The 19,816-nt window shown below is 37.5% G+C and overlaps 1 protein-coding gene across 4 annotated transcripts in view; it reads left to right on the top strand.

The window, feature by feature from the left end:
- Positions 1-19,816, top strand: part of LOC127851037 (GATOR complex protein DEPDC5-like) — a 94,535-nt gene that overhangs the window by 71,406 nt on the left and 3,313 nt on the right. For 2 of the 4 annotated variants that reach the window (XM_052384510.1, XM_052384494.1), the window contains 6 exons: positions 3,468-3,600; positions 5,885-5,990; positions 8,036-8,242; positions 12,716-12,736; positions 18,743-18,906; positions 19,454-19,619. In XM_052384510.1, the coding sequence (XP_052240470.1) occupies positions 3,468-3,600; positions 5,885-5,990; positions 8,036-8,242; positions 12,716-12,736; positions 18,743-18,906; positions 19,454-19,619 (797 nt within the window). Of the gene's footprint in view, positions 1-3,467; positions 3,601-5,884; positions 5,991-8,035; positions 8,243-10,674; positions 10,782-12,715; positions 12,737-18,742; positions 18,907-19,453; positions 19,620-19,816 lie in introns of those variants that run through there. The other 2 variants (XM_052384502.1, XM_052384512.1) reach the window with 2 other exon arrangements.

Raw genomic sequence — 19,816 nt, 5'->3', positions numbered from 1 at the left:
GAGCTTTTGTGACTGATCTTTGTTCATCGTCCGTCCGTCCGTCCGTTAACATTTGTTCGTAAACTCTCTAGAGGCCACATTTATTGTCCGATCTTCATGAAACTTGGTCAGAAGCTTTGTTCAAATGAAATCTCAGTCGAGTTCAAAACTGGGTCATGCCGGGTCAAAAACTAGGTCACTAGGTCAAAAAAAAGAACAAACTTGTAAACACTGTAGAAGTCACATTACATGCCCAATCTTCATGTAACTTTGTCAAAATGTTTGTCTTAATGTTGGTTGAGTTCAAAATTGGTTCCAGTCTGTTGAAAAACATGGCCGCCAGTGGGCGGGGCAGTTTTCCTTATTTGGCTATAGAAAAACCTTGTAAACACTCTGGAAGTCACAATTTTTGCTCAATCATCATGAAAGTTGGTCAAAACATTGGTTTTATTGATTTCTTGGACTAGTTCGAAAATGGTCCAGATCGGTGAAAAAACATGGCCACCAGTGGGCAGGGCATTTTTCTCTATATGTATATAGAGAAAACATGTCAACACTCTAGAAGTCACTTTTTTGGCCCAATTTTCATGAAATTTTGTCAGAAATTTTGGTTCCCAGATACATGAGTTAAGTTTGAAAATGGTTCCGGTCCGTACAAAAACATGGTTGCCAGGGGGAGGTGGCAGTTTTCCTTATATTTATTTTTATAAAAAGGCTTGTAAACTATCATGAATTAAGGTCATGTAACATGCGAGACAACTCTTCTAAATATTGCATTTAAGTTTACAGTAGTTACTCCCCTTTGATTATTAATAATTTCATAATAATACAGTGTAGTTGTGTCATTTATGTGTTAATTGTTATTCGAGGATGGATGTTTTTATGCCCCCTTTTGAAGAAAAGGGTGCATATAGTGATCGGACTGTCCGTCTGGCCGCCTGTCCGTCTGTCTGTCTGTCCGTCTTTCCGTCACACTTTGCGTTTAGGTTTCGAAAAATGCTCATAACTTCTATGTCCCTTTAGATGAAACCTTCATATTTGGTATGCATGTGTATATGGACAAGGCCTTTCCATACGCATAATTTTTTTTACCCCTGTGACCTTGACCTTGAACTTAGGGTCCGCGTTTAGGTTTCGAAATCTGCGTCAAGGTTTCGAAAAATGCTCATAACTTCTATGTCCCTTGAGATATAACCTTCATATTTGGTATGCATGTGTATATGGACAAGGCCTTTCCATACGCACAAAATTATTTACCCCTGTGACCTTGACCTTGAACTTGGGGTCCGGGTTTAGGTTTCAAAATCTGTCTTAAGGTTTCGAAAATTTCTATAACTTCTATCAAAGCGTTAAAAGGGGGGCATATGTCATCCTATGGTGACAGCGCTTGTTTTTAGCTCACCTGTTTGCTCAGGTGAGCTTTTGTGACTGATGTTTGTTCATCGTCCGTCCGTCAGTCCGTTAACATTTGTTCGTAAACTCTCTAGAGGCCACATTTATTGTCAGATCTTCATGAAACTTGGTCAAAAGATTTGTCCCAATGATATCTCGATCGAGTTCGAAACTGGGTCATGCTGGGTCAAAAACTAGGTCACTGGGTAAAAAAAAAGGTAAAGCTTGTAAACACTGCAGAAGTCACATTTAATGCCCAATCTTCATGTAACTTTGTCTAAATGTCTATCTTTATGATATGTTGGTTGAGTTAAAAAGTGGTTCCGGTCCATTGAAAAACATGGCCGCCAGTGGGCGGGGCAGTTTTCCTAAAATGGCTAAAGAGAAAATTTGTAAACACTCTAGAAGTCACAATTTTGGCCCAATCATCATGAAAGTTAATCAAAACATTGGTTTTATTGATATGTCGGACGAGTTCGAAAATGGTCCAGATCGGTGAAAAAACAAGGCCACCAGTGGGTCGGGCATTTTTCTCTATATGTATAAAGTGAAAACATGTGATCACTCTAGAAGTCACATTTTTTGCCCAATTTTCATGAAATTTGGTCAGAACATTTGTTTCCTTGATACGAGAGTTGAGTTGGAAAATGGTTCTGGTCAGTTGAATAACATGGCTGCCGGAGGGTCAGTTTTCTTATATTTATATAGTAAAAAAAAGCTTGTGAACACTCTAGAGTCACATTTTTTGCCCAATCATCATGCAACTTGGTGAAAAGATTGGTTTTATATATATCTCAGATGAGTTTGCAAATGGTCCCGATGGGTCAATAAACATGGCTGCCAGGGGGGTGGGGCAGTTTTCCTTATGTGACTAAATAGAAAGAAACCTTGTGATCGAACACTATAGAAGTCACATATTTTGCCTAATCATCGTGAAACTTAGTAAAATGCATTGGTTTTATTGATTTCTTGGACAAGTTGGAAAATGTCTCAGATTGGTGAAACACACTTTTTAGCTCACCTGATTGCTCAGGTGAGGTTTTAGGATTGGTCTTTGTCCGCTGTCCGTTTGTCCACATTGGTTTGTAAACACTCTAGCATTCACATTTCTCAAGCATTCTTTATCAAAGTTGCTGAAAGATCTCAGTCAAGTTTGATGATGAGCAAAATCACATAATTAATGCCATAATTATTGCCCTTAGATTGTCAAAATTTTCATTATATTATACAAAATCCTTTTAGCAAAGTTTGATGTTTGGTAAGGGGGGTCAACTCAAAATATAGGTCACCATTTCAAATCTTACAAAAACAAAAACATTCCGTACGCCAGAGTTTTGGTTCAATAATGATGAAACTTGACCAGGATGTTTGTCTGATCAATATCAAGGTCAAGTTTGACATTAGGTAAAGATTGAATGAACCGACTCACAGGTGAGCGAACTAGGGCCATATTGGCCCTCTTGTTACCCAATGCTTTAAGATATTGAGCTGATTTTTGGAATGTGAGTCAACCTATAGATGAAGTGTGAATTGCTTTCAAGTCCATTAATTTTTAGCAACTTTATGGGCGTTGGACTTTTTTTCTAGAATGACGGTTTTCCGAAGGTTCTTATGCAATTCTTTCAGATATTATAATTTTTGGTATGTGAGTGACAGTCTACCTAAATTACTTACAGATAAAGTGTGAGTTTTCTTCCAGTCCATTGATTGTTGGCAAAATTATGGGCCTTGGAGTTTTTTTTTACTAACCACTTTCATATATGTAGCTTATTTTTGGTGTGTGAGTCTACTTACATGACTTACAGATGAAGTGGAGTTTCATTCCAGTCCATTGTTTTTTGGCCAAATTATGGGAAAACAGCGGACATTGTCCGTTTTCCAGAGGGTTTTTTACGCAACGCATTCAGATATTGTGCTGATTTTTTTATATGTGACTCTACCTACATGACTTAAAGATGAGATGTTATAGTAATTCCGGTCCATTGTTTTTTAGCGATGTTATGGGCCTTGGACTTATAATAAATTTTCTCAACACTTTGCAAATTCATTTAACCTAATTTTCCCATAGAGAGGCTTTATGAAGATTATATTTCAAGATGCGGTATTCCAATGTTGCCCAAGCAGCTCGGACTGCCCCACAAGTGTTTCATCTCGGCGGAGATCGTAGACTGGTTTTACTACCATGTGAAGGGCGTCAAGTCTGTGAAACACGTCATGAACCTTCTCCAGGTTGGAAGTAAACATTAACATCTATAAATGTCTGCTCAATGAAAACATCTTTTTAGCTCACCTGAGCACAACCAGCTTTTGTGATCGCTTTTTGTCCGTAGTCCGTTGTGCGCCGTTGACATTTGCCTTGTTAACTCTCTAGAGGCCACATTTTTTGTCCAATCTTCATGAAATTTTGTCAGAAGATTGGTCTCAATGATATCTTGGATGAGTTCGAAAATGGTTACGTTTGCTTAAAAAACATGGCTGCCAAGGGGCGAGGCATTTTTAGCTCGGCGTTTTCGGAGAAAATCCGAGGTATTGTCATAGCCAGCTCGTCCACCGTCCACCGTAGGCGTCGTGCTAAAACCTTAACTTGGGCTCTAAAATCAAAGTGCTTCCACCTACAACTTTGAAACTTCATGTGTAGATGCACCTTGATGAATTCTACACGCCACACCCTTTATTTGGGTCACTAGGTCAAAGGTCAAGGTCACTGTGACCTCTAATATTAAACTTTAACATAGGCTCTAAAATCAAAGTGCTTCCACCTACAACTTTGAAACTTCATATGTAGATGCACCTTGATGAGTTCTACACGCCACACCCATTTTTGGGTCACTAGGTCAAAGGTCAAGGTCACTGTGACCTCTTATATTAAACTTTAACATAATCCTTAACATTTGCTCTAAAATCAAAGTGCATGTACCTACAACTTTGAAACTTCATATTTAGATGCACCTTGATGAGTTCTACACGCCACACCCATTTTTGGGTCACTAGGTCAAAGGTCAAGGTCACTGTGACCTCTAAAAAAAAAAAATTCTGACAAGCTTTCGCAGCCGAGCGTGGCAACCGTTATGCGGTGCTCTTATCTGATCTTCATGAAACTTAGTCCCAATAATATCTTGGACGAGTTTGAAAATGATACCGGTTTGTTGAAAAACATGGCCGCCAGGGGGCGGGGCATTATTCCTTATATGAAATTTCGTCCAACCAATAAAAAGACCCGTAGTAAAAGCATTGCTTTATTGAATGATGTTAGAGGATTCCCGTACTTCCTTTTAAAAATTAAAGCTCTTGGTTGTTTATTTACAAATCGGAGTGAACAACACTTTTGATGGTGTGCGAATAACTATAAAAGGTATTGTTATCGATTCATTAATGTTTATTGAACGGAAAATAACCGTTTAAATGACGAAAAGTATTGTAATCATTGTGTTTCTGCTGTTTGAAACGATTGGAAAATGAAGCTTTATTGGACATATTTGTGTCTGACCAAAAAAAATTCCTTGAGTGTCATTTTCTGAGGGCTGGTATCGAAATACTGCTGGATTAATGGTACTGATGTTAATTTTTCCTGATAAATTATTTTCTTAGCTTTCGAAAACAACCGGTGTGTAGTTGATTCGTTAAAAATTGTTAGAGTTACATGGTTTACAGTAAAGATGGTGTAGTTTTACGGCAAATGAAGTTGCACTCCTTGTTTCTAATATAGGATATATATACATATATTGTTAAAGTACCTCTTCTCGATCCTCACCTCTTTTCAAACCCTTCATTAGTTTACATTTTATGCGCATGCGCGCACGCGCACTACATCACCGTTTTTTTAGTATTAGTAATTTGTTTACGTCGACTCTCGCGTAGCTGCAAATTGACGAAAATGCGTCAAAACAGGTAGAATAAGTTGATTAATGATAAAACACGTAAAAATCCTTGTATTTCTTAATGCATTTTACATATGTAAGGATTTTCCTTAAAAAAACTATAAAATCATGGTCTTATTTTTGTTCTCAACTTTGCTTGACAATTTGCACATTTAAGTTGATGCAGTAATTTACGTAACAATGGTCAAAACATGTGACTAATTTATTTTTAATGTTGTACACTGAATGGTTCGAAAGCATGTACTCATTGTTTGGGAGGTATTGATAGTTTTACATGATATAGATGTGCTGGAAACTTGCAAAAAACTGTTATCAAAAGAGGATTAACATAGCAATTACAGTTGCCTGCCATGAAGAAACAAGTTACTTATCAAATATAGTACTTGTAAATATGTTTCACTTTTTTCAACATTATATTTGAGTATAATTGACGTGTCAAAAATTAAGAGGTTTGAAAGATGGTTCGTCCATGATATATATTTTTTTGTTTTTTTTAGTATAGCATATATATTTTATAAAAAAGGGATTCCCTCCTGTGGTGGAGATCACAGAGGCATTAATAGATGTATCCCTAAACCATGTTGGAAGCACAACCACTGCATGACAGTGAACATATGTTTTTGCCTGTATTTCAGCGCCTGCTGGATGATGGTTACATCGTCCACTCCTCTGGAAACCCTGATCACAAGGTCCTGTATGGCTTCTACCTGTACACCTTCAAGGACCCCAAGTCAAAAAATGGTATGTTGAGCCTCGCTTTGGGAAAATGAGGCTTAATGCATGTGCCTTAATGCCAGTCCGCACATGCTGATCAGGGACACAAATTTCCACCTAGACTTGATTTTCTTTGAGAAGAGACTTCCTTTAAACAGAAAATAACATAAAAGCAGATAGTGTCGTCCCTGATTTACCTGTGTGGACTATTCTGATCTGGAATGACTCTTTTTATCCCCCGCCATAGGCGGAGGGATATTGTTTTGGCGTTGTCTATCCGTCCGTCCGGCACTTTTGTGTCCGGAGCCATATCTTGGAAGTGATTTGGGGGATTTCATTGAAACTTGGTATGAGTACATATATTGATAAGAGGATGATGCACGCCATATGGCATTGTACACCATCTGTTAATAACGGAGTTATGGCCCTTTGTATCTTGAAAAAATGCTTTTTTGAGTGTCAAATATAACACTTTTTGTCCAGAATATATTGGCGGGGGATATCAATTCAATGAATTTGCTTGTTGCACATACATTAAGCTCTGTTTTCCTGAAGCTCAGCCCAGATTTTTGGAAAACACCCCATTTTTAACGTCCACTACTCGACATCCCTTTGCTACCACTTGTTATTTGAAGTATTTTTAGACCAAAAACACTACTCTTTTTTATGCCTCTGACATCTACTGATGCCAGACAGGTCATAGCAATCGGCTCATATGTTTGTTGGTCAGTACTTGGTTAATTGGAAATAACATGGTTCCTTCTTTTAACACTATCAACCCACCCGTTTCTATTTACCTGATTTTGACCTTAGCATAGACTTCCTTTTCGACTAATTGTAACATTCTGAGTGATTCGAAACACAATAAAAGTACACAAGTCCATTTTAGTGATGTGATTTGTTGTTGTTGATTAACCTGTAACACAAAAGCTTTCCCATGTCTGTACAATATTCTAAACTACAAGATACATGCAGCCGGTCGCCCAACAGCTGGGGGTGGCACATGACAACAAAAAATTGTGAGCCGTCTATATCCGGCTGTGTGTGTGTGGTACTACTGTCTAACTACTCATGTGAATATATTAATATACATTGAAAAATTAATATGATGTGTGCAATTTCCGTTGGGAACTTGTGCAAAGTCACGTGTCCATCGGTAATGATGTAATATGACGTATGCAGCGGACGTATATGGACATTGTCATTTACATAAAATTATACAACAATTAATGGGCTGAATGTTACTCGAAACTTGATTAATTAGTGAAACAAGCAATTGGCAATTCTTTGGTGCGTTTCTTCTTGTCTAGTTTGACTTTAACATATGATGTCTATTTGTATACCCATTTAGGTAGACATAATATTGAACTAAATGAAAATCAAATTAAATTATTACTATTCTTAATAATCTATTTAATGCTTTATGTGACATAATAAAGATAAAAATTTGTTTTATTGCAGCATTGCAATGAGAAACATTCCTCAAGAATTATGAAATTATTTTATGTTAATCATGCTGTTGTTTTTTCATTTTATTTGTGATTTTTTTTCCTTCAAAAAGTTTCAAAATGGAGACAGAAAATTAAAAAAAAAAGATTATTATGTATAGAAAACCTGGTAAAATGTTGAATAAAAATAAGTTTACTTTGTCTCCTAAACTATGAGCTTTGGCTAAACTAGTAACCTAGTTTTCTCAATAGGAATTATGTTTCTTAAATGACAACTACTGAGTTAGGTGGGTAAAGCGAATTATCATATGCCCATTGTCATGCCCCCCATTGTCATGGTTAATTTATGTTCAGAATTTGTACATTGTTCTGGGAAAACTGCTAAAACTGCCTAAACTTCTTTTTTTTGCATAGAAGAGACTTCCTTACAACAAAAAATACCATACAGTATGAAATTGTTATTCCTGATAAGCCTATGCGGACTGCACAGGCTAATCTGGGACGACACTTTACGCACATGCATTTAGCCCAGTTTTTCCAGAGCAAGGCTCATTTCTTCTCTATTCCCCACAGACCCAGCCTCCTCGTTCAACACCCTGTATTCTTCTTCTCTATTCCCCACAGACCCAGCCTCCTCGTTCAACACCCTGTTCCAGAATGACTGGTGCGAGGTTGTGTTTGTGGACACAATCAAAGAGGTTGGTCCCTCCTACGTGTCATTTAGCCTCGACACCATGGAAGGGGATGTCCCCGGCCCTTCTGGCCCCACTGATGACTGGCGACTGCAGACGGGACTGAACATCTGGGGCCAGACCTGGGCCCAGCAGTCAGGTCAGTCTAGGGATTTTTTCATCCACTTGATTGAGTTTATTGTAAGACAGGTGAACCCCCTTTACTACTCAGGTAAACACTTTGACCTTTTTGTTGGCCCTTAGAAAATCAATCTTAATTAAAGACCTTTCTTAAATTATTCAGTTTTCAAAGGCTTCATTTCCAATCATAAGGCACTTACGGGAAGGGAATAGCATAAGACCTGAACAGACTGTGAGTAACTCGCATGTTGTTCTGGTTTTATGGTGTTTGCATATAGCCATTTCGACTTGGCTTCAAAGAGGGAAAGAGTTATCTCAAAATATGTGCCACTATGGTTGCTTTTCGGACTTGGAAATTATAAATTGTATACCTTTTTTTTTTTGTTCTCTTAGTCTCCATATTTATGACATTGTTTGATAAATTATTGCATGGTTGATTTTGAATGGTAAATGTTTGCTCGAAAGTGTTTGCAAGTAATAAAAAAAATGTTTTATGATACCGGTAATCAGTTTTTGTACATGTATCTTGTGCATTATTTACAATTTTTGTGTTCTTAAAAAAGGATGTTTGATGTCCTTTGGTAATAATTGTTTATGGTTATAAGCTTTTGTTAACCAGGTTTTCTTGTAGATTTGGTATTGTGGGTGCATCAGCATAGGGGATTTTAATCATATCTTGGTAGTGTGGCACGGACCAATCGTGATGAAACTTTAGATATAGCAAGTCTGCAGGCAGACCTAGCTTAGAATTGAATTTCAGTTGAATTGGTTCTAGGTGACTGATTCTTAAGGTATTTAAGTGGTTTCTGCTCAGTACATGTAGCTTAAGTTATGTCAGAACTATAGCATTGAAACTAAATGTTTAGGTAGCTTACATGTAGACCCAGCTTGGGTAGCATGTAGACCCAGCTTGGGTAGCATGTAGACCCAGCTTGGGAATGCATGTAGACCCAGCTTGGGTAGCATGTAGACCCAGCTTGGGTAGCATGTAGACCCAGCTTGGGAATGCATGTAGACCCAGCTTTGGAATACATGTAGACCCAGCTTGGGAATGCATGTAGACCCAGCTTGGGAATACATGTAGACCCAGCTTGGGAAAACATGTAGACCCAGCTTGGGAATACATGTAGACCCAGCTTGGGAATACATGTAGACCCAGCTTGGGAATGCATGTAGACCCAGCTTTGGAATACATGTAGACCCAGCTTGGGTAGCATGTAGACCCAGCTTGGGAATACATGTAGACCCAGCTTGGGAATGCATGTAGACCCAGCTTGGGAATGCATGTAGGGCCAGCTTGGGAATGCATGTAGACCCAGCTTGGGAATGCATGTAGACCCAGCTTAGGAATACATGTAGACCCAGCTTGGGAATGCATGTAGACCCAGCTTGGGAATGCATGTAGACCCAGCTTGGCAATGCATGTAGACCCAGCTTGGGAATGCATGTAGACCCAGCTTGGGAATACATGTAGACCCAGCTTGGGAATGCATGTAGACCCAGCTTGGGAATGCATGTAGACCCAGCTTGGGAATACATGTAGACCCAGCTTGGGAATACATGTAGACCCAGCTTGGGAATACATGTAGACCCAGCTTGGGAATGCATGTAGACCCAGCTTGGGAATGCATGTAGACCCAGCTTGGGAATACATGTAGACCCAGCTTTGGAATACATGTAGACCCAGCTTTGGAATACATGTAGACCCAGCTTGGAAATGCATGTAGACCCAGCTTTGGAATACATGTAGACCCAGCTTGGGAATACATGTAGACCCAGCTTGGGAATGCATGTAGACCCAGCTTTGGAATACATGTAGACCCAGCTTGGGAATGCATGTAGACCCAGCTTTGGAATACATGTAGACCCAGCTTGGGAATACATGTAGACCCAGCTTGGGAATACATGTAGACCCAGCTTGGGAATACATGTAGACCCAGCTTTGGAATGCATGTAGACCCAGCTTTGGAATACATGTAGACCCAGCTTGGGAATACATGTAGACCCAGCTTGGGAATACATGTAGACCCAGCTTGGGAATACATGTAGACCCAGCTTGGGAATGCATGTAGACCCAGCTTGGGAATACATGTAGACCCAGCTTGGGAATGCATGTAGACCCAGCTTTGGAATACATGTAGACCCAGCTTTGGAATACATGTAGACCCAGCTTGGGAATGCATGTAGACCCAGCTTTGGAATACATGTAGACCCAGCTTGGGAATGCATGTAGGGCCAGTCAGGTCAAGAAAGAGGCCACTAAAAAAGAAAAATGGTCTCCACTAAATCATAGGAGTATTGGAGGAGATATTGCACTGAAATTTAGCATTAAATAAATCAGTTAGTCAAACAATGAAAACCTGGTTTTGTTTCATGGTCATGTCTTCTGTATTATTATCAAGTATTGGTTTGATATAACGCTTATTATAATGTGTATGTACATGTTTGAAGGGTTGCTATGGAAAGATGGTGCAGTATTGTTCTCCTGTATTGCCTATTTCTGCTATAAAATTAAACTGTTCTCCATTTTCAAAAGCATTTGAAATCTGACTTTTTATTAAATATAGGACCGGGTTGCTAATAACTAACACCCGGTAAACTTTAAACGTAAATACAATTTGATTTTACAAGAAACATGACATGATTATCAAACATTTGACAATTATTTAAGCATACTTTTTTCTTTACAATAAATGCATACTTTTAAGATTTGACTTTTAATTACACAAATCACTTAATCCACAAGTTAACAGTATTTAGCTGAAATCACCATTGAAGTTTTTAGGCACATGGCCCTGGTTACTTCAATAGTTTCTGTAGTACATTTCTTGAAAAAGTTATGAGCACAGGAGTAAAGTAATTTTAAAGGCATACAAACTTACCCTTTTATTACAAATTTACTGCATTTAGTTTAATTCCTCATATAAAAAATGATATGGATAGTAATTTTTCATGTGTTATATTATTATTTACATTCTCTGGTCATTTAATTGTAGATGGCAAATAGTCCAGATAATTAAAGAAAATCTTGAGATATATCTGGATTAAATTTCGACAAATTCTTTAAATGTTTACTTTAAAGCAATTATTGTTCATCATTTACAGTCAACAACGTTTCTACTTTTTAATGGCCTTCAACAGATCTTGATTGTATGCCTTAACTAAAAATATACTGATTGAGGAGTCATTGTTTTCAAGTTCAGAACCCTATTTTTGTGAAATATATTCAGACTCTTGGCATGCAGTAGTCATATTGTCTTCAACTATTCTTACTTTTATCTGGATTAAAATATAATTTAATCTGATATGTTTTGACTTGTATTGCTTCAACCAAATGGGTAATTTTTATTGAGGAGTAAACAAAGATGTTTTGTTTTTTTTTGAGTTTAAAGGTCGTGTGTGCTTGTACACATCACACATGCACATCATAAGGTTAGTCTAGAGCATGGTTAAGGTCATAGGTAAAAATGGAGGTAAAATGTAAATGTTAATAATATTTCTTTTTTTTTAAATTTCTATCAACATAAATACAATAATTTTTCTCACAGCTTGATGCATTATGTTTTAAAAAGAATCAATCATATTCTTGAAAGGAACTACTACTAAAATGCCATGTTATTTCTCATGGAAGCTCCAGATAATTTGCAGAATTTAAACTAGAATTATTTAATAAAACCTATTGAACTTTCATTTCAAAGTGTTGTGAAATTAAATGTGTCTTGTTCTGAGAAAACTGGGCTTAATTCATGTGTGTAAAGTGTCGTCCCAGATTAGCCTGTGCAGTCTGCACAGGCTAATCAGGGACGACACTTTCCGCTTGTATGGTATTTTTAGTTTCAAGGTAGTCCTCCTTACCGAAAATCAAGTTTAGGCGGAAAGTGTCGTCCCTGATTAGCCTGTGCGGACTACACAGGCTAATCTGGGACGACACTTTACGCACATGAATTAAGCCCAGTTTTCTCAGAACAAGACACAAATGAGCCGCGCTCTGTACAAAGGGGTTTAGTGCATGTGCGTAAAGTGTCTTCCCAATTAGCCTGTGCAGCAACACTTTCTACCTTAACTTGATTGTTGCTAAGAAGAGACTTTCTAAAAACAGAATCATAAAAGACAGACTGCACAGGCTAATCTGGGACAACACTTTAAGCATATGCATTAAGCCCCCTATTCGTAGAGCATGGCTCATATAGATTTAAATGCATGCTTGACCTCAGTATTCGGCCTGTAATACTCTCTCTACACTCACATTTATTCGTCTGACACACATTTTCTTGAATTTTCACGGTTACGTTTAACTTAACATGAACTTCTAGTCCGAGGTTTTATATCAGAAATTATTTTTAAAATCCAAGAATTAAAAGATCCAATTGATTTTCTTACTCGAGGAAATGTCATGTCAAGGACTTTCGATAAATGCAGAGTAAATCTAAATAAAAAAGAATTCAAACTCCTCAGCATTGATTCATTGTTTAAAATGTTGCCATATTTTCAGAGGCTATTTATTTGGAGTCAGGTGAGTCCAGGACTTTGCCTTCTTTACAGAAAGAAAGGCTGCGAGTTTTTCTACATGGTGTGTTTTCTTTGTAATATGTTGTTAGTGTATGCTTCAAAAAACACCTTAAAAATTACAACAACCAAATATTCATGTAAAGAAATGCATGCTCTGTGTGGTGGAAATAATTAGTTTTATTTGCAAACTAAAAATTGAGGTGTTTGTAGCTCACCTGAGCACAATTGAGGTGTTTGTAGCTCACCTGAGCACCAATTGATGAAACTTGGTCAGAATGTTGATTTTGACAATATCTAGGCAGAGTTGGAATCTATATCTCGTGTGTCCAAAAACTAGGTTACAAGGTCAAATATGAAAAAACCTTGTTACCACTTTAGAGGCCACATTTGTGACCTTACCTTAATGAAACTTGGTTATTTTTAGCTCTTCGAGCACAACATGCTTATGGTGAGCTTTTGTGATCGCCTTTTGTCCTTCGTCCGCCATGCGTTGTCGGTTGTGCGACGTCAACTTATGCCTTGTTCACTCTCTAGAGGCCACACTTATTGTCCAATCTTGATGAAATTTGGTCAGAAGATTGGTTTCAATGATATCTTGGATGAGTTTGAAAATGGTTACATTTGCTTGAAAAACATGGCTTCCAAGGGGAGGGGCATTTTTCCTTATATGACTATATATGGCTATAGTAAAATCTTGTTAACACTCTAGAGGCCACATTTATTGTCTGATCTTCATGAAACTTTGTCAGAAGATTCATCCGAATAATATCTTGGACAAGTTCGAAAATGATGCCGATTGGTTGAAAGACATGGCCGCCAGGGGGTGGGGCATTTTTCCTTATATTGCTATAGTAAAACCTTGTTAACACTCTTGAGGCCTTATTTATTTCCAGATCTTCATGAAATTTGGTTTCAATGATATCTTGGATGAGTTCAAAAATGGTTACGTTTGCTTGAAAAACATGGCTGCCAAGGGGCCAGGCATTTTTCCTTATATGGCTATGTATGGCTATAGTAAAATCTTGTTAACACTCTAGAGGCCACATTTATAGTCCGATCTTCATGAAACTCGGTCAGAAGATTCATCTCAATAATTACTTGGACGAGTTCAAAAACGATGCCGGTTGGTTGAAAAACATGGCCACAACAGGGGCAGAGCTATTTTCCTTTTATGGCTATAGTAAAACCTTGTTAACACTATAGAGGTCACATTTATTTTCGGATCATCATGAAACTTGGTCATAAGATTTGTCCCAATGATATCTTGGATAAGTTCGAAAATGGTTTTGGTTGCTTCAAAAACATGGCCACCAGGGGCGGGGCATTTTTCCTTATATGGCTATATATGTCTATAGTAAAACCTTGTTAACACTCTAGAGGTCACATTTATTTTCCAATCTTCATGAAATTTGGTCAGAAAATTGTTCTCAATGATACCTTGGATGTGTTCAAAAATAATTATGTTTGCTTGAAAAAAATGGCTTCCAAGGGGCGGGGCATTTTTCCTTATATGGCTATAGTAAAATCTTGTTAACACTCTAGAGGCCACATTTACTGTCCGATCTTCATGAAACTTGGTCAGAAGATTCATCCCGATAATATCTTGGACGAGTTCAAAAAATGATGCAGGTTGGTTGAAAAACATGGCTGCCAGGGGGCGGGGCATTTTCCTTGTATGGCTATAGTAAAACCTTGTAAACACTCTAGAGGCCACATTTATTTTCCGATCTTCATGAAACTTGGTCATAAGATTTGTCCCAATAATATCCTGTTATCTCAGGTGAGCAACTTTGGGCCTTTCAGGCCCTCTTGTTTATCTTTACTAAATCTAGACTGAGATTGAATCTTGGTCATGTGCCTCAAAAAACTAGGTCACCAGGTTAAAGGTTAGCAAAGACCTTGTTACCACTCTAGAAGTAACATTTATGACACAATCTTGATAAAACTTGGTGTCTAATCTATCAAATCCTTGTAACCACTCTTAAAGCCACTTTTATGACCCATCTTCTTGAAACTTTGTAAGAATGTTTATCTTGACTAAATCAAGACTGAGTTCAAGTCTTGGTCACATGTGTTGAAAGACTAGGTCACTAGGTCAAATGTTAGAAAAACTTTGTTACCACGCTAGAGGTCAAATTCTTTACCCTAATATAATTGATATTTGGTCATAATGTTTAAATTGACAAAATCAAGGATGAGCTCAAATCTTTGTAATGTATGTCCAAAAACCAGGTCGCCTTGTCAAATATGAGAAAAACCTTGTTTTCTCTCTTTTGCCCATTATTTGTGACTCAATATTGATGAAACTTGGTCAGAATGTTCATTTGGCAATGCCAAAGCTTAATAGTATTTGGGTCATGTGCATAAAAAAATTAAGTCAGCTGGTCACTTCTTAAAGAAGCTTTTTTACCACTCTAAAAGCCACATTTATTACTCAATCTGTATGAAACTTTGTTAGAATGTTTATCTTGATAATTCTAAGGCCATGTTTGAATGTGGGCTTCTATCTACAAACTAGGTCACCAGGTCAATTACACAAATCTTAATGAAACTGATCAGTATGTTAACCTTGAAGATATCTAAGGAAAGTTTAAATCTGGGTCAGATGTGTCTAAACAGCTGGTAACCAGGTAAAATCTAAAAAATAATTGTACTACGGTAGGGCCACATTTATGACTCAGTCTTGATGAAACTTGGTCAGAATATTTATTTTGACTTTATGAATGTAATGTTTGAATCTGGGTTCAGTGTGGTAAAAAACTAGATCATCTGGCCAAGTCTTCAGTAATTGGTGTTTGTGAAATTATGTGAGTGCCTATGTCAGTCTTGATGAAACTTGGTTTACTTTGACATTTCGATCGCCATGTTTGAATCCGGGTAAAATGTGGTCAAACACTTGATCACTGGTCAAGTCTTCAGTAATTGCTGTTGGTGAAACAATGTTTGCGCTTAAAGGCAATTATTGCCCTCTTGTTATCTTTTTTGTTCACCTGAGCACAATGTGCTTATTTTTAGCCTTTGTGAGCACATTTTTTGGGGTTGAGTGTTACACACACACTAGAGGCTACATTTAAAGCACAATCTTAGTGAAACTTGGTCAGAACATCTGTTCAAATGAAATATCAACTAAGATTGAAACACATATGGTCAAAAACCATGTCACTAGGTCAAATTACAGTCACATTTGCAAAATATAGTTTCAGTCCATTTGAAAACATGGTGCCATGGGGCTTGGAAGTTTTCTTAATGTGGCTGTAGTGAAGCCATTTGAACACATGCATGAAATTTGCTCAGAACATTTTAACACATTTTGTTGGTATGATGTCCATGATGATTTTGGAAAGTATTGCAGTTTCTACAAAAGCATTTGATTACTTCTTTATTAGTCTAATGGGAAACCTTAAAACACTACCTGCTAAAAAACATTGTAGTTCCTTGATGTCTCAAGTAAGCGCCTTAGGGCCTCAGGCCATCTTGTTCTTTGCTTTATAGACAGATCATAGTTGTAGCACAGTTCCTTGCTTCCATAATCTACATGAGTCATGGTTGTATTCTAAATTTTGAAAATAATTATACCCCCACAAATAAAGTTTGAAATCTGATTAATTGATAAATCTTTGTCGGTTGGACTGTTCACATAAAATCTGGTAAGTTTGTGTAGAGAACTGCTCCCTTATTTAAAGCTGCTGAAACTTCAAATGTGGCATCACATACTAAGAACTCAACCTGGCGTCTTTTTGCAGTTTTTAGATATGCCTGCACTTGTGTATGATACTAAAATATTTGACACATATCTGTTATTAAAACCTAACTAAAATTTTATTCTGTAATAGTGCCACACTCATTTTCAGAGACTTGGGCTGTATAAATGAACCAGTCACTGTATAACTTGGCTTTGTGCATGTGCGCACATTTCCATTTCCACCTAGAGAGGATTATCCTTTAGAAAATACTTATTTTTAACAAAACATTGGTAAGAACTGCAAAGAGTTGCCCCTCATTAGCCTGCGTAAACTCCACAGGCTAATCTTGGACCGTACTTTACGCACATGCATTTAGCCGTGTTTGACGAAGCATGTCTCAATTAAATGACACTTTGCACATTCTCTTGCTCAGTAGACACATTCACCAATGTACATCGTATTGTATGCACTTTTTCATGCTTGGATATTTCATAGGAATTGTTATGGGGGGGTTTTAATCAGAAAAAATGTTTGCATTTGAATGGTGTGGGTTGCTAAGGAGTGTTAGCCTCGGCTTTGGTAATTAATTGCATGATTATTTTATGTGTTTTAAATGATTTACAAAATACTTGCTTTATCAATCATTCAAATGCAAGTTGACAGAAAGTTCAAATTCTGTATTAAGCTATTTTCTGTTTCTCTATCACCATACCAGCTTATCTATTTTAGATAATAATCAAAACATAAAAATCTGTAAATAAGTCTGTTTAATACATGTACCCTGTCTAGGTATTGTATTCATTTGTCCAATATTGTCTTCGGTATTGATGTTGTCTATTTTTAATGTCGTAAAAGTAAATAAGTGAGATAGTTTTTAGTATATAAGGTTATTTTACATGCACATTTTTGTGCTTATAGTCATACTTATGTTAATTAATTGTGCTTAAATATGTGTGTTTGACATTTTTCTTGTTTTGTTGATGCGATATTTACTAAGTTAACTCAGGCAGCTTCATGTTCTGAGTGTCTTATTGTAACTGTGTATGACATTCTTCTACAACACAGTCTATATACAATATCCTGTACAATGTACTACAATATGATACTAAAAAGCATTGCAATAGCAAATTATTACACAGTCATTTCCAGGAGTGTATTGGGTAATAACCCTCGTTGGTTTCATACCCAATTTAGCCTTGCTCTGTGAAAAGGGGGTTTAATGCCTGTTAGGTCCTCCCAGATTTGCCACTGCAGCACCTGCTAATCAGGGACAGCACTTTACGCCTTAACTGGATTATTGCTAAGAAGGTACTTTTTATGCCTCCGGATGGAATGATTGGGGGTATATTGTTTTTGGCCTGTCTGTCTGTCATTGTATGTGTCTGTCTGTCATCGTATGTGTCTGTCTGTCATTGTTTGTGTGTCTGTCCCAAAACTTTAACCTTGGTCATAACTTTTGCAATATTGATGATAGCAACTTGATATTTTGGCATGCATGTGTATCTCATGGAGCTGCACATTTTGTGTGGTGAAAGGTCAAGGTCGATGTCATCCTTCAAGGTCAAAGGTCAAATAAATAGCTTCAAAGCAGCGCAGTAGGGGGCATTGTGTTTCACAAACACAGCTCTTGTGTCATGCCTGATTAGCCTGTGCTGACTGCACCAGCTAATCTGGGACGACTTTTTATGCACATGCATTAAAAAAAACTTTTCACAGAGCTAGGCTTAAATGTTTTGATAAATGATGTGCAACAAGTATGTTGATAATATGTAAGTGAACATATATTGTACCTGGTCCAGTGTTTGTGTTTACTGATCATGTGCTTCATTTTGATGAAACTTTGGTTTGGTGATGACTTCTTTTAAATAAGAAATCAAAATTTCAAAATGAATCTAGTTTGTGTAATTTTTTTTAAATAGAATGTGCTTTAAGTCTTCAATGATGCTGCTACACAAGTTTATGAACATTTATGTTAATATTTTTCCCCACCTATTTCAGCAAGGCTGCTACACACTTTGCAGTGATGATGTTCTTCAAGCATGTCAATATTTATGTTATCTATCATTATCAACTAAGAAGTCTGAACCCTGCTGTGGAAAAAAAGGGTTAAACGCATGTGCAATCTGCAAAGGCTAACCAGGGATGGCACTTTCAGATTTTATGGTATTTTTCATTTAAAGAAAGTCTCTTCTTATTAAAAATTGAGTTTAGACAGAAACTGTAGTCCCTGATTAGCTGGTGCATACTACACAGGCTAATCTGCGATGACACCTTACACTTATGCATTAAGCCCTGTTTGCAAAGAGCACTGCTCAAATGTATTTCAGCCACGCTGCTTCACAAGTATGTGAACGTGGATGTAGACCCTCAGTGCAAGAGTGACCGGCCAGAGTGGGCAACTGCGCGCTACCACGCCTACTACAGCCCGCTGTGTGCGTTTGAGCTCCAGGTCCAGTGGATGGTAGCCACAGGACAGATACTGGGTGACCTGGTATGATAAGATAAAGTGACCATTGTGATATGACTTATAAACTGTTCATTACAAACAAGTCTTTATCAGGTCACTGTGAACAGTTAAATTTCAAATGAGTCTATGAACAGGTCACCATAGAGTGGTGGATATGGTTTCCACCTAGCCAAGGTGTGTCCTGGGTTCGATCCACACAGGCTCTATGGGTGTGTTCTATAGATCTCCTCAAAAGACAAGGTTTACGCCAGGAAACCGAATCAATGGCATTTGATCAGCATGAGGCTTTCAATACAATGGAGTAAAAATAAAAATGATTTAAGCTAAGACCAGCAAAATATCCCAATAATATGATCCTCACTCTTTAAAAAAAAGCATTTAATATATGTGCCGAAAGTGTCGTCCCAGATTAGCATGTGCAGTCTGCACAGGCTTATTAGGAATGACACTTCCTGCTTTATTTGTATTTTTTATTTAAAGGAAGACTCTTATTGAAGAAAATCCAGTTAAGTGACACTTTATGCACATACATTAAGACCCATTTTCACTGAGCGAGGCTCGTATGTTTCAGATCTATAACTGGGCCCGTAAGGCGGCCAGCTGTGGGTTCCATCTACTTCCTGTACCATGTGACCCCTTTGCCCTGCCCTCTGCCATCGACAGTGACCCCCTTCGTGGACCGATATTCATCCCTCTGAAAGTGGCAGCCATTGACCAGCATGACTCAATCTTTGTGGGTAAGTAAAAAAAGAGAGGGAAACAAATAGGTCTGTAGAGCATGTTTTACTGTGGAAATTGTTTTACCTTGTCTATATAATGCTTAATCAATGGTTGTTTATAATTAATAAACAGGTTTCTGTTTCTAAAACAGTCAATTATCAAGGTAAACTTAGGGATCTTTTTTGGTTGATTTGTTAACATTGGTAATAATATA

The sequence above is a fragment of the Dreissena polymorpha genome, chromosome 1 (genome assembly GCF_020536995.1).
Source record: "Dreissena polymorpha isolate Duluth1 chromosome 1, UMN_Dpol_1.0, whole genome shotgun sequence".
In the NCBI taxonomy this organism is placed as follows: Eukaryota; Metazoa; Mollusca; class Bivalvia; order Myida; family Dreissenidae; genus Dreissena; species Dreissena polymorpha.
Note: the sequence above shows the minus strand (reverse complement) of the source record. Positions and strands in the feature narration are given on the sequence as shown.